This window comes from Hydra vulgaris, chromosome 09, assembly GCF_038396675.1.
Source record: "Hydra vulgaris chromosome 09, alternate assembly HydraT2T_AEP".
NCBI classification, from domain to species: domain Eukaryota; kingdom Metazoa; phylum Cnidaria; class Hydrozoa; order Anthoathecata; family Hydridae; genus Hydra; species Hydra vulgaris.
Genome location: NC_088928.1, coordinates 44846004 through 44862148, shown reverse-complemented (window position 1 = coordinate 44862148; position 16145 = coordinate 44846004). Strand labels below are relative to the sequence as shown.

Genomic DNA, 16145 nt, shown 5'->3' with positions numbered 1-16145 from the left:
ACGCCTCGTTTCTTACCAATATTATAAAACTTGCCTAGAGGTGGCTTTAAACCACAGATCTTTAGCTTCTGAGGCAAGAGTGCAAACTACTGCGCTACGGCTGCCTAAAATATGTTGTTGCTAAGTAATTAAGGTAAAATCGCAATCCAAAATTAAAACTTGTATCACCATTTGAACCGCAATCCTCAATTTAGTAAACAGCTCAGAAATGGTTCTTAAATCTTTTTTACATGACGAGTTATTAGTTTTGTCCAGTGAAATTGAACTCTGACCCACTTAGAACAAAAAAGTTTACGAACCACAGGGTGCGTATTCACAAAACCTTCGTAAGTCAAAAATTTGAGTAAATTTGGCGTAGGTTTTACGTAAGTTCTAAACTACGTATTTACAAAACTAAACTTCTGTTTTTACAAAACTTTTGCGCTTGCTTACAAAAAAACTTGCGAAAGATTTTTCGTAAGTTTAACGGTATTCACAAAACAATCTATGAAAATGCTCAGCTCGATTTACGCAAGAAAAGTTACATTAGGTAGGTGTTACGTTAACTTTCGCGTAACTACTTGCGCCGCAAACTTATGTTGATTTATTTGTTAAGATATGTTAAGATATAATACAAAGTTGTTTAATGTAATTGTTACCAATTCATTATGCATAATCTGTTAAAATGTTGTTAATTACAACCTTTTAATCTATTAAAATGTCATCGTTTTTTGCATTTTTCAGGGACTTCAGACACTAAATTTTTTTAAAAAATTTTTCTGTTAAATTATATTTTTGATTTTTAACTCCTAGAATTAATAATAAAAAAAATAAGAATAATAAAACTTAATTGGCAGAATAATAAAACTACTTAATTGTCAATAAAAATCAAAGATTGTATTTAATTAAACTTTATATATTTAGTTTTGCAATAGTATTTAAATAAATAAATACATACTTGTTTAAAATGAATTTACAGCAAATATTAGTTTATTTAAGTTAATAATATCAGTGAAAAAGTTATGTTTTATAGAACTAGAATTTAATTTAATGTAGTTATTTAAATTTTATTACAGGTAGTACATAATACTTAATTGATTCATTAAACTACATTATAAATCATTAAAAATTTTAACCAAAGCAACAACTTAATTAATTACTCAAATTTTTTAACAACTTAATTTCTAGTTCCTTTAGATTAGTGCTTTTAATAACAGTTTTTTTTTTAAATTTAACATTACATTAATGTTACAATTAAACTTTAAAGGTGTAAGGAAAGAATTTAAAATACTACCTTAGTTGCAAATTTAGAGCAATAATTTTTCATTTGTTTACGCAATTCAACTCAAGCTTAATATAATTTTGCGTAAGTTTATGCTTAAGGTTTGCGTAACGCTTGCGCAGCCTTAGCTTTAAGCAAATGCTGCAAAATGTTTGTGAATACCAAATAGTTAAGAAAAAAAACGAACGTAAGGTTTGCGTAACTTACGCAAGAACTACGAAAGTTTTGTGAATACGCACCCTGGTTTAATAAACTAATTCGTCACACAGAAAATGAGTAAGAAAAATAAAATCATATATTTATTATAAGGGTAATTAACTCTTTTGATGGTACTAAACGCTTGTTGTAAACTGACGTTGTAACTGTTCATCAGAAACAAAATGACTGCCACCACCACACCTCCAACCACCACCCTGCTTATACCAGGAGTAACCTGCAGGACACGGGCATAATTTACGTATAGCATTTTCAACATCTTTAGCTTTTTGTCGTTCTTCGTTCAACCGCTTTTCTTCTGCTTCTCGTCGTTTTCGTTCTTCTTCTCGTTTTTTCTCCAACTCTCGCAACATCTGCTGTCGTTTTTCTTCTTCTCTTTCTTCTTGCAACTCACGGAGAAGTTCATTCAATAACTTTTCTTGCTCTTCTTGAAATCTTAAAAATAGTAAATATCTTATACTATTATTATTGTGTAAAGATATTATATATTTTTAAAACACCATATCTTTTTGAATGTTAGACATAAATATAAACCGGCGAAGTTCGTCTAACTTCACCAATCGCAGTTAAACTCGATTAAGTCGAATAGCAAATATTCGCTAAACTACGATTCGTTATAATATTCGTTCATCGAATAGTACTAGTCTTTAAATTAATTGTATCTTTTTTAAACGAAATATAGGTCCTCGCTAAACTTCGGTCAATAAATATACTATTTGCTATTAGTTCTACGATTCATAAAAATCCAGTTGAAAGTTCAAGAATCTGGTTTTAGTTTCTTTTTTTGTAACGATTGCTAAACAAATAATTCCCTTCGGACATTATTAGCGTTTTGTTTAACTCTTTCTAGACATTACTAATGTTTGGAGCACAAATACTTCCGTTTGGGTATTATACCTCCAAGAAGAAATTTATGCAAGAACGCTGGCAAAATCCGTTTTGCTGAACGTAAAAATGAGTTAATCAGAAATAAAACAACATATAGTATAAATTATTTAATAAAGTGATATTTATAAGTCTTTTGTTATTACATTTTTTTGTTAATAATAAAAATTTGGTGTCCCTCTTCTGATCATATTTTTATTTAAATGACATCACAATCACTTGCGTATAATTATTACAATTATTGTTATTCTCTTTTTATTTTCTCTGTTACTTATTATTATTACTATTTTTTTTTTTTTTTGTATTTGCACTCTTATTATTAGTTTTTTCATTTATTAATTTTTTATTCGTATTTTGTTATACATAATTTAATATACATATATCCAAATATAATATACATATATCCAAAGCAGAAATGTAAAACTGTGTCAAACAACTTTTTCTCTGGTTACCTCGTTAACAATTTAAAGTATCTGGGTTACATAATTGAAAAAAAATTTATTACTATTAAAAAAAAAAAATTATTGCTACTCGTAAACAAATATCACTACTCGCTTTACGAATAGTTATATTTGTTTATTTCTTCCGTCAAAAATAAAAAAATTTAAATAAAAATATTTGCTTGATGTCTATTCAGTTGATAAATAAACACTCAATCTCAAAACTAAAAAAATTTTTTCTTTATTATGCTTTCAAATATTTTTGTTTATCGTATTTAATTTTAGAGGGGTGGTTGACAATTTTGTAAAACTTCATTAAAATTATATTTACCATATTATTGGGATAGCGACAATAGTTGGCGCCCTTATTTATCAAAATTTCCCTATATTATAGATGAGGGACCTTTTTTTTAGATATCTTCTTTTCATTTGGCGCCCTTGGATATTTGCCGCCCGGGACAGACTGTCTCTTTCGACTCCTAAATTTTATGGCCATACTCTTCCACTCCAGTTAAATAGGTAACCAACTGTTAGACATTCAAATCACTCCAGCTTCGTTGCTAAAGTCATTTCTCAATTAAACTGCAGTTTGTGGTCTAGACAACATTCCTGTCATAGTATTACAAAAGTGTTCTCCAGAACTCCCTTCAACAATTCTCTCTAAACTGTTTAATAAGTGCTTGACTGAATCTTGTTTTCCTATTTAGTGGAAAATGGAATCTGTGGTTCCAGTTTTTAAAAACTCTGGAGAACATTCTGACCCCTCCAACTCTCATCCCATCAGTCTTTTTTCAGTTATTAGCAAGGTCTTTAAGCCTTTGATCAACAATCTGACACTGACATGTCAAGCTTAATACTAAAAAGTTATTGAAAGTTGTTACCTTGTTATACTAACCTTCATAACTTTTATTCATAAATCAGTTTTTCTATTAATATAATATAATCAGCATTTCTAACAATTTTGAAGCTAGAGACTCAACTTTTAATATACTTAACAACAGTTTCAAAGTAGAAAAGTATGCCCTCACATAATGCCCTCACATAATGTCAACATAAATATTACAGAAAAGTGCAATGGCCTCACGTGATGTTATCGTAAATGTGAAACTACAAATGTGAAAATCAAAGTGCTTTATTTTATTATTAAAGAGAAAAACCGATTCATTAATCAAGCCAGATATTAAAATAAGTTAAAAAATAATTTAACAATGTAAATATATAACTAAATAAGTAATTCTTTATTAGACATAAATTTATGTTCAACAAACATAATTTTTGTTTTGTATAAGAACATTAAAAATAAATAAATTATTTTTTTCATAAATTTGTAGTTTTACAATTTTCTTAAGTGATTTGAACCTAAACTGCTAGTTTCAAAAAAACTTCTTGAACTCCCAATGACATGAATAGATATGTAGGATTTAGTTAATAAATATTTTAAATTTATAATGTATTTACAGTTTTAATGAAAAAAAGTGAAAACCTTTTTTCCTCTGCCGCTTTCTCTTCTTTCATTTTTTCCTCCTCTTTTTTTGCAAGTTTAGCAACTTGCAATTGCTTCCATATTTCATCTGGTACACCAGGATCACGAATATCATCAGAATCAACATGTTCTACATTGTTTTCTTTGAGATTTACACAATTATTTGTTTGCTTGTTATCATTCGATATATTATCATTAATAGAACTTTTGTTTGACATCTTTGTTGGCTTAAAATCTAAAATTAAAAATTAAATTTAGAGGATAACAATATTTAAACAAACAAACAAAAAAAATACAAAAAACAACATAAATAAATAAAAATATATAGAATAACTAATAAAATTAAGATTAAAATTATAAAAAATATATACAATAACAGAATTGAAACTATATACAAAACTTATTTACAACTGTATACAAAAAATAAAAATAAAATAAAATAAGAAAATATGTAAAATATCAAACTAAATAGATATTAATTATAAATATTATCAGTTTTTTAAAGTATAAACATTTAAACAAATATTCTATGTAAATATTTAACTACTATTATTATATTATATATTAAATTATTAACCACTATTAAACTTTTAAAATACATATTGTATAACACAATAAAACATATAAAGTATTTCAAGTGCATCTTCATATCAGATATTACTTATGTATTTAACATATAACTGTTTATTATATTGTTTAAAAATGTACAAAGTTACATAACATCTGTTATACATACCATTTTGAAACTGTTGTTCATTTTTAGTTCTTTTAAGTTGTTGTGTTGTGCCGTTCCTAGCAAATCTATTGTTAACTTTAGGTCTACGATCTTTAATCATAACTTCTAAAGCTTTCAAAGCATCAGATCTTAAAATTGATTTTTTTACTTCTGGCGCCTGCACTACTCGATTGGCACGATGCTCTAATATCTTTTGCCACAATGCAATAACGTCTCGTGCATTTCCCCATCCAGGAAAAGAACGTAACTTTAAAATTATAAAACTTTATAAATAAAGACAAAAAGTTTAAAACCAATTTTATTTTAATTTAAAAAATTTTACTAACTAATAAAAAACCAATTTATTGTAAATTGAAATTTTTCAATATTATTTATTATTATTTAGAAATTTATTTAGTAGTATTATTTCAATTAGACAAACAAACAGCAAACTTATCATGTTAAGATAATTATGTCATCCTTTAAAAAATTAACTATAAAGGTGATCTGCTGTTAAAGAATAAAATAATTCATTTCAAGATGGAAAATATAAATTGAAAAAAAAAACTGTTAAAACAAATATAGTCTGTATTCTACACTTTACATAAAAATAAATCGTATAAATGTAATAAATGTATAAATTGTATTAATGTAATAAATATCTTAAATGTCTAACATTGTTAGTAAAATAAACTGCTAGTAAAAAAAAATTGTAATTCTAATAAAAAATATATATATTTAAGACAGAACTACCAATAAACAAACAAAAACAAAATCTAATAAAAATAGACAAATAAAATGGACAATAAAAATAATGAAGTCTAATAAAAATAACAAGAAGGCCTGGTCCTAGAGTATGAAAAGCTTAAAGAAGCAAGCAATGAGTGGAACCCAGTTTAAAAAGATATTTGTTTAATAATCCACAAATTGTGTTAATATGTAAAAAAAAAAGTAACTATAAATATTAGACATAAACATCCAAGAAATATCTTTTATAAAAATAAAAAGTTAATCAAGTTACATTTGATTAGAAAATCATCTGATTGAAAGAGTTTATTTAATTTTGCTTATTTTTACATTAAAGTTTGTCTACATAAATTGTTTTATTTTTCTTATTACATCATTCAAAATAATGTTTTAATTTAAATTAACCAATTTTGTAAACTTTGATAGAAATAAATAGATTATTTAAGAATAATACATAGGTCACATGACGGTTTAAGAATCATACATAGATCACATGTCGGTTAAGCAGAAAATCAAATCTTAATAAGAAACAAAATTTCAAATTCTGTTGCTGCAGATTTTTAAGATAAAAAAAATTCAATTATTTATCTTGTTGTTTCAAATCTTAATGATCTTCCTTATACTTTCAACTCTAACGTGGATTAGAACAAGCAGCTGGTTTTAAATCTGATTCACTCATCTTTTACAACATAGGTTTGCAGTTTCGAACCAAAACAAAAGTTGTTTACTGATAATAGTTATTACAATAATCACTTTAACAAGAGACATCAGCGAGCAGGTAAGCCAAGCTGTGTATGAACACAAAACATCACCAAAAAAAACATCACAACAATTGTTGATATTTCAATGAGTAGAATATCCCAAAATATTTGGAGCTCAAAAAGCGGAATACCCTAAAAGTTACTGGAAATAGAAGTAAATGTTGTTCATTATGGACAACTTTAATACTACAATTAAAAAAGATTGATTCATTAATCTTAAAAACAAAAATAATCAAACAAATAAAAGACAAATTACATCATTATCATTACATCATTTTACCACCATTAGTCATCGGTTGGATTTTCCTTTTTTTTCCCCGTAGGAGTCTGAGATTATCATTTCTATCAGATGCATGATACCTATATTATTTTTATATATTTTTTTAGTATATGCTTTACTATAGTGTCTTTGTTTTGTTTTGAACATCAGTACAAAATATCTTTTAATTTTTTTATTCTCTCTTCTTAATTTTTTTTCTTTATTTCACTTAGGCTTGATACCTTGGTCTAGTCCTTTGATGCATATTCTTGCATTTTTTTTAGAAAATAATTTTGAAGTTTTGCTAGAAAAACTATAATAGTGGTTACATAAATAAAATAAAATATTGCTGAAAAAGCTTAAACAATCATAAAATAAGTTACGTTTAGATGTAATCTGGATGAAATCAAAATTTTTCTGGGAAAACAATATATACAATAATACAAATAAAAATATAATCAGTATAAATATACCAAAAAAATATTACAAATAAAACTCAAGAAATAAATGAAGGATCAATAAAAATTTAGCAGCATAGAAAAACTCAACAGATCAAAAAAAATTTTTTCAACACTCTTCTTTATTTCCAGTAATTTCTGGGGTACCTCAAGGTTCTATCCTTGGTTCTGTTTTGTTTCTTATCTACATTAATGATCTTCCTGACAACCTTACATCTAAAGTAGCTCTTTTTGCTGATGACTCAACTTTATTCTCCTGTCTTGAAAAAAAGTCTTGTCTTTTCGATCGCTTAGAATAGGCAGCCAATCTTGAGTCTGACCTCACTTCTGTAACAGATTGGGGCTAACAGTGGCTTGTAAATTTTAAATCCAACAAAACTCAGTTATTTACTGCAAACAACTGTCACAGTGCTGTCGACATTCCTACATTAATGAATGGCAACCCTCTCACTGAGTCCTCCTCTTTACGTCTTCTTAGATTATCGTTTACTACTGACCTTTCATGGAAACCATATGTACAATGGATTGCTAAATTAGCATCTGCTAAGGTTGCTTCTCTTTATCGTACTCGCTATTTTCAGTCTCCTGATTCCATTCTCTACTTCTACATGTCTCTAATTCATCCCTGTATAAAATAATGTTGTCGTATTTGGGCTGGTTCTTCTAATAATGCCCTTTCTATTTTTACTACTGTTCTAATGCATTTTTGGACCTTTAAACAAGGTCCAAAAATGCATTGTAACAGTAGTTGAACCGCTCTATCAGCTAAGCTTGAGCGTCTTTCCCATCATTGTAAAGTGTCTTTCTCTTTTCTACAAATACTATCATGGTCACTGCTCAAAGGAACTATCATCTCTAGTTCCATCAACTAAAACTCATTCTTGCTTGACTCATCAATCAGCTAAGTCTCATTCTTTTACTGTATCTGTCCCTGCATGCTCTAAAAACTTTTATTTGTTTAGTTTTTTTTCCAAACTTTACAAAAGATATTTTTTCAAAAATATCTTTTGTAAAGTTTGCATAAATCATTATTAGGCAGTGATATTTTTGAAAAGATATTTTTTAATTAACCCTGAACCAATCAAAAACTTATGAAAACAATCTCTTAACCATTCAATAGGAATGTCAAACAAATATTTATCCATAGAACTTATATTATTTAATATAAAGAATAACAATAATATTTATAAAAGTAATATTTATAATATAGAACTGTGTTATAAAAAAAACTAAAGAATTTTGATCTTTTAATTGTGGTTTAGGTGGGCTCTCAAAAGCAACTGATGATGATAATACTCAGCTTTTTTTAAATATTATTTCTTTAATTTTATGTATTAAAAAAATTCACCTCTTCTAATCCTTCATGTAAGCTATTTTTTACATCAGAATCAAAACCATAATTATCAGCTGAAGCTTTTTTTTGAAGAAATTCGAGACAATCATTGCTATTCCAATCTTCAAAATTCATGAATCTTTTAAACCTTAAAATAAGTATAACCAACAAAATTAACATGTGACAGCCATTATTAATAACATGTGAAAGCCATTTTTATTAACTTATGCCATTATTAAAAGTTAAATTTAACTTAAATTTGTTTGATTAAATTTTTAATCAAACAAATTATTCATTATTAAAAGTTAAATTTAACTAAAGTTTGATTAAATTTTTAATCAAACTTATATTTTTTATTTTTTTAACTTTTTTTAACTTGAAACTTTTAATTTATAGAATTTTAAAATTTTAATTTTCTAGAATTAGAAAAGTTGTAAAATATAATGTTGTTAAATATATTTAAAATGCAATATGATATTTAAAATAAAATAAAAAAAACAAAAAAAAATGCAAAGATTAAGAATGTCAAAAATTAATGTAAAAGTGGTGGTTATGAGGTAGCCAATACCATCACTTAAGTGGATCAAAACTCAAGTGTGCTTTTATGTAAAAAAAAACTTCCTATAAATTATTCTTGCTTATTTTATGGTAATTTATATTATTTTATAGAACTACTATAAAACTACTAAGTTATAAAATATAATATTGTTAAAATAATATAATAATAACAACTTAAAATGTAATATGGAGTTTAATAAAACTGTATAAAAACTAGATTTAAGATTATATGAAGAAATAGCATTGAAATGTTTCAAATAATACATCATCGAACAACCCATCCATTGCCAATTTAATAACATTTTTCAAATTTTCTACAAGTACTAACATGATTGCTTTTCAAACAAGCTATGATCTCTAGCTCCATCAACCAAAGATCATTATCTTTAGCTTTTATATTTTAACATCAATTTGAAATTTAACATCAAGTTAAAATTGAAAAGTTAAAAATCTTTCAACTTTATAATATTCACTAGTTTATTTTACACATAAAAAACTGACTTAAAACTACAAAAAATGAAATCAATTCTGCATGAGTTATAATTTGCACAAGTAACTATAAATAACTATAGAAAATAACTATAGAAGTTCACAAAAAACTGTCTATTTTATACCTTGACTTTACAAAAGAGTTTTACACAATATTTTTTATAACTACTAAACTAAATAGATTATTCAGGTCGTATTATAAAAATCCAGATTTTTTTCTGAAAATACCTAGAAAAAAGCTGGAAATATTTTTAAGAAATATCTAAATGCAATTTGTAAGTTTTCAAATATGTTTTTGTTTTTAAAAACTCTTAAATTTTCAAGTTTTGAACTTTTATGTTGAAGAAAACTTTTTCAAAATTGTTTACAACAAAATTAACATTTAATTATAATTTTTTAAATCTATTTTTAAATTATTTATTTTTTAAAATGTTGTAACATAAAGTTGCTAATAAAAATAAACACTTTCATTAAGAGGATTGTTTCTTAGATTTTGTATAATAAAATTAACACTTTCATTAAGGGGATTGTTTATTAGATTTTGTATAATAATTCCTTAATTTCCATTATAGTTTAAATATGAAACTGTTTGATTTTTATCTATTACTATTCCTTTTTCCCTAATTTAAAATTAGAAAAAAAAATTTAGGACTTTTAAAAAAAGTTACCTCAATTGGGCCTAATATTCTGTTAATATCTTTTATTTCTGTTAGTATCAACAAAAAAAAAAAACCTATATCTAAGCATTTTGTTGTAATAATATTTTAAACTTATATTAGGTAAACTAAACATTCAATTTTAATTTTTTTATCATTAAAGTATCTTTTTTTTTTTAATTTATGCTTTTAAACTTATAAGTCAACATATCAGTAAAACAACTTAAAAATAAAATTATTGATAGTAATATAGTAGGTAGAAGGCAGTAGGAAGTAAAAAAATTGTAAATTTATAAAAATTGTATTAATTTATAAAAATTGTATTAATTTATAAAAATATAAATGAAAACCTTATTTTTAGTTAGTTTTACAAAATTGACTTTAAAATAATATTATTTCCTTAAGTAGTAATACGAATCTCTAGTCCCTTGCGAAAAGCCAAAGTATTAATTAGTCCCTTCATTTTTAATTTTACAGCAATTGCTGGGCATTTATGATAAGGGTGTAAAAATGTTTCAAAAATTTTTTTAGAGCCAATCAAAAAATCCGGTCAACTTAAAATTGAGATTTCTCTAAAACCACAAATGCTTTTTTTTATTTTATTTTTTTAATTAAACTTTTCTTCCTTATATTTAATTGTGTCAATAAACTTTTTTTGGGCAATAGTTAAAAGATTTAACTATTGCCCAAAAAAAACTAAAAAAAACTGTTAACAATAGTTTTTTTTTGGGCAATAGTTAAAGGATTTCTTTGTAAGACAAGTGGAGTAACAAAAAATAAAAAGGACTTCAAAAAAAGTGGATTAATGCCACCAATAAGGTGAAAAAAAAAATCTGCAAAATTTTGGCATCAACTTGCTATAAAATTTGATCTCTTGCCAAACAGCCCATTAAACCCCTTAAAATTAAGTTGAAACTCTAATTGATGTAAACACATTTTATAATAAAAAAAATTGAAATAAAAAGCATTTATGGTTTTAGAGAAACCTTAATTTAAAGTTGATCAGATTTTTCCATTGACCCGATATCTTTTTTGATAGCTGCATGTTAAACTTTAAAAAAAAATAAAGTCTACAAACATATTGTGATAATAAAAATACCTAATGGTTTCTACTAATACTTGACTCTATTGTGCTGGAACATTCAATACTTATTTTGACAGCCATTGGTATTATGTGTATATATGTGTATGTATGAATATATGTATGTATGTATGTATATGTGTGCATATGCATGAGAATATGTTAGTTTTTAGGTTGTCATTTTTTATACATGTATTAACCCCCCCCCCCTTTATTTGTTTTTGATGTTTCATATTGTACAATATGAAATATAAACCACTGCATAGTGGTTTTGTTTACTGTTTTTATTGTCATTGATATATTTTATCGAAAACCTGTTTTTTTGATTGGTTAGCAACATGCAATGTAGGTATCTTTGATGGCGTTAACTTTGTATGGTTTTTTTTTATAATTTTATATAAATTTCTATATTTTATTGGCTTGGGTTTATTTATCTAATAAGTACTAATTTTAGTGACTTGTTGTGCTTATAATAAAGTTTCATCTAATAACATTTATCAAATTGGTAGTGTAATTGAGTATTTTGTAGTTTTCTATTAGAATAAAATAATTTGTTATTGTTATTTTAATGTTATTAGGTGGTAATAACAATTATTGGGCATTATGATAAGAATGTTAAAAAAAAAGAGTTTTCAAGTTACTTTTTTGTTTGAACTTTTTAAAACAAAAACTTTGAACTTTAAGAGTTAACCATTCTTTTTACTTTGAAAACCCTAAAGCCCATTAAAAAATTAAAGAACCTTGAGAAAAGCAATTATTTTTAACTTCTTAACAAAGAAAAACCCTAATATCTGAAATTAGATGTTGTCATGTAGTTAACAAGGATTATGCTGTACAAAATTTAAAAAGAATGAAGTTTTTTAAATTCGGCTTAAAATCTAAGTAAAATAAGAATATAGATTATAGAGTTAGAACCAAATAATCAGTCATTCAAAGTTATCAGTCAACTTGATTATAGGTTATAGAGGCAGAAAAAGAAACTAATAAAGACAAACATGTTTTATAATATACAATCAACTGATTCTATCAATAACATAAATTAGTTAGTTTTTATTATACTTTTTTTTTTAAGAAATTTTGTTTTTAGAATTTAGTTTGTCTCATTTTGAAGTTTAACTAAATTTTAAATTGAGATACATTGTTGACAATTGAAAAAAAAATTGTTCTTAAGAACTCCAAACATTGTTAAAACACATGGCAATTCAAAGATTGTAAATATCTGTTTTTTTGCTTCCAAGCTTCAAATCAAAGTTAATTTAAAGTATTCTCAGTTTTGGTTTAAAAAAAAAATGCAAAACCAAAGCAATGTGATTTAAACAATGGATTTCTGAACGAAAATCTTATTAATACTGTAAGGTTTAAAACAATGAAAAGAAAAAAAAGAGTTAAAAACATGATCTAGCTAAAATGAACTTTTAATATCTTAAATAAACTTATAAAAATTATTATAAATGAAAAATATTTCCCAATTTTCTGTAAAATTATGAATTTTCCCTGTTTTTAAAATAGTTAAAAGTACAATAAAATATGTAAATACTTGAGGTATCTAAAATAGTATAAAAAAATTGGTATGAACGAAAACTAAGTTTTTTGAGTGCTCTCACAAAACTGAGTCTTCTCACAAAACTGAGTGTTCTTACAAAACTGAGTGTTCTTACAAAACTAAGTGTTCTTACAAAATTGAGTGTTCTCATAAAACTGAGTGTTCTTAAAAAACTGAGTGTTCTTACAAAGTTTTGGTTCAGTGGTAATTCTTTTTTTTTTAATTATATAAGTGATTCAGAGAAAAAGATTCCACTCATTTTATTTTCTTCTCCACATACATTGTGCTACCTAACTTGTGCCACGTACATTGTGCTACCTAACTTGTGCCACATACATTGTGCTATATAACTTGTGCCACATACATTGTGCTACCTAACTTGTGCCACATACATTGTGCTATATAACTTATTTTCTTACATTATGTGGTAAACTTTAAAGATCACAGGAGGTTTTGAATCAAGGATGAGAATACCTTTTTAAGGATGGGAATAACTTCTGGAGGTTTTTGATTTATGTCTGTGATTTCTATTATAAGATACTTTTATCATATTTACATTTTGTCATACAAAATTTCAAGTTGCTAATAAATGACAAAAAAAACAAATGTGTAGTTTTTATAATTAATTTATAAATATAATTTTAGCTTTCAAATTTAATTAAAATGATATTTAATTAAATTTTTTTTTGCAAAAAACTGGCATATTTGAAATTAAAAAGTTATTTTGGCTAAACATTTAATTTAAGTTTTAAACAAGCTGCCTTTGCTGCGAATGCATTTTTAAACACATTTATGAAAAATTTATAACAATAAATTTTTCATAAATGTGAAATAAAAAATAAAAAAACAAAAATGTTGAGATTTTCAAAATAATTTTGATTATAAGAATTAAAGATTTGACATTATGAAAAACAATAATTTGTGTATACATGGAAAAACGGTATATCGTACATGGCATGCATGTAAACATGATACACCATGTTGTATGCATGGAAACATTGTATATGGTATATTGTACATATGCATGGGAACAATATAATAATTATGAATTATCATTTGCAAGCAGTACTAAAAACTTTATTTTAACTGCTATTGGCTGTTTTTTTATTTATTTTGTCGTTTGTCTTTTTATGGTGTTTGCTTGTAATAATCAAGTAAAATAAAAAATAACTACAAATAATAATAATAATTTAAAATAAAAATTTAATATATAAATTTAAGATTTATAAATACTTTAAATACCTGCTTTTTAAACCAACATTTACTGAAAGCATTTGATCTATATCTTGAGGATATCCAGCAATAATTATAACAAGTTTATAATTAGGATCTGTCATTGCAGCAACCAAGGTAGTTATAGCTTCTTCTCCAAAATGCCCTTTGCCTAACTCATAAGCCTCATCAATAAAAAGTATGCCTCCTCTAGCAGAATCTAATTTATCTTTAACTCGCTTTTTAGTTTGACCAACATATTCTCCTTTATGATGAAAGTAGATATTTTATGTTTAAATTATGAAATAAAAATAAATTATATTTAACATAACAGAAAAAAAAACAGCAGTATGTACTGAAAATTACTGATTTAATTTTAAGCAGCAACTTATATACATATATATATATATATATATATATATATATATATATATATATATATATATATATATATATATATATATATATATATATATACATATATATATATATATATATGTATATATATATATATATATATATATATATATATATATGTATGTATATATATATATATGTGTGTTAGTGTATATATATATATATATATATATATATATATATATATATATATATATATATATATATATATATATATATATATATATATATAATGACAACCCCAAAATTGTAACATTTAGTTTGATTACTTAGTTTATTAAGAACTTTCTGTGAGTAAATTGAAACTTGATATTACTTAGCAAGTTTTAATTTACTCTCAGAAAGTTCTTTAGAATTTGCTGCATTTAAAAGTAATTATGGCTTTTTAACATACACAAAGGCTTAGATATTTAAAGATAATAGGCACAACATTGTTCTTAGCAAAACAAGAACAGCCACTCAGTGAGCTCAGAAAACACTAATGAAGCATAATGGGCAATTGTAAAGGTACATTTACAAATACTAGCAATTTAATGAGTTGTTTTCAAGGCAAATCTGACTTTAGACAATCATTATAGGTATGAAAAGAGGAATGCACTAAAGTTTTAATGCACAAAATGAAATTAAGTTAAATTATTTTAGTTTTTTTTGTATAATTATTGATTATCCTATTGAAGTTTCCAGAAAATTAGTTTTAAATTAAGGTGATATAGATTGGTATTGGTGATAAAGATTTGGTGATAGGTGATTGGTATGAGGTGATATAGATTTGGTGATTTTAAATTATGGTGATAAGTTATGGTGAATAGATTTTTTCTATACATTAGAAAGCAGTAATGCTCAGCATTTGCTGAGTTAATTTTATCTGACTTTAAAAATGAAACATTGATGTAAAACTCTTTAAAGGCACAAAATAATGCTTTTCCCTGGATAATTAAATAGTATAATCTTTATAAATATTAGTATTATTACATTTATTATTTGTCTAACTAAGATTTGTTTTAATATTTTGAGGAGATTCTATTAATAGCTTTTTCATTTTTTTTTTTTTTTAAACATCTTCGCTTCTAACAAGACTGCAAGCAGCCACTAAGTTGAAAGTTACTGAAAGAGAAAAGATGAAGATTGTAGAGCAAGATAACAATTGACGGACGACTTAAAAGATTGCAAATTATATGAATCAGGAAAGCAAGATGAAGGAAGTGAATTCCAAAGAACTGATGTTCGAGGAAAAAAACTAGACGAATAAGTGTTTTTGGAGCACTTAGGAACAGTCACAGAAAAAGGATGACACTTAATTGAATGATGAGTAACACGAGAATGAATTTTAGTAGATGGCACAAGAGAGGTTAGCTCTTTAGAGCAGTGCCCATTATAGTATTTGTAGAAAAGAGAAAGAGAAGCAACATTACGACGATGTGATAATGGTTGGAGGTTGGCTGCAAGAGCAGGTTCAACTATTTACAATGCGTTTTTGCACCTTGTCTGAAAGGGCATCATTAGAAGAACCGCCCCAGATATGGCAACAGTATTCCATATAAGGCCGGATTTGAGATTTATAGAGAAAAAGAATAGAATATGAAGTAAGAAAGTGACGAGCTCGATAAAGAGATGCAACCTTAGCAGATGCT

The 16145-nt window shown here is 25.4% G+C and overlaps 1 protein-coding gene across 1 annotated transcript in view; it reads right to left on the bottom strand.

Annotated features, from left to right (window-relative positions):
• Window positions 1–1538: 1538 nt before the first annotated feature.
• LOC100206283 (uncharacterized) overlaps window positions 1539–16145 on the bottom strand; it is a 156928-nt gene continuing 142321 nt past the window's right edge. Inside the window, exons 13-17 of the mRNA XM_065805859.1 lie at window positions 14128–14362; window positions 8574–8706; window positions 5022–5268; window positions 4286–4520; window positions 1539–1912 (exon numbers count right to left, since the gene is read on the bottom strand). Of these exons, the coding sequence (XP_065661931.1) occupies window positions 1594–1912; window positions 4286–4520; window positions 5022–5268; window positions 8574–8706; window positions 14128–14362 (1169 nt within the window). The 3' untranslated portion in view covers window positions 1539–1593. The remainder of the gene's footprint in view (window positions 1913–4285; window positions 4521–5021; window positions 5269–8573; window positions 8707–14127; window positions 14363–16145) is intronic.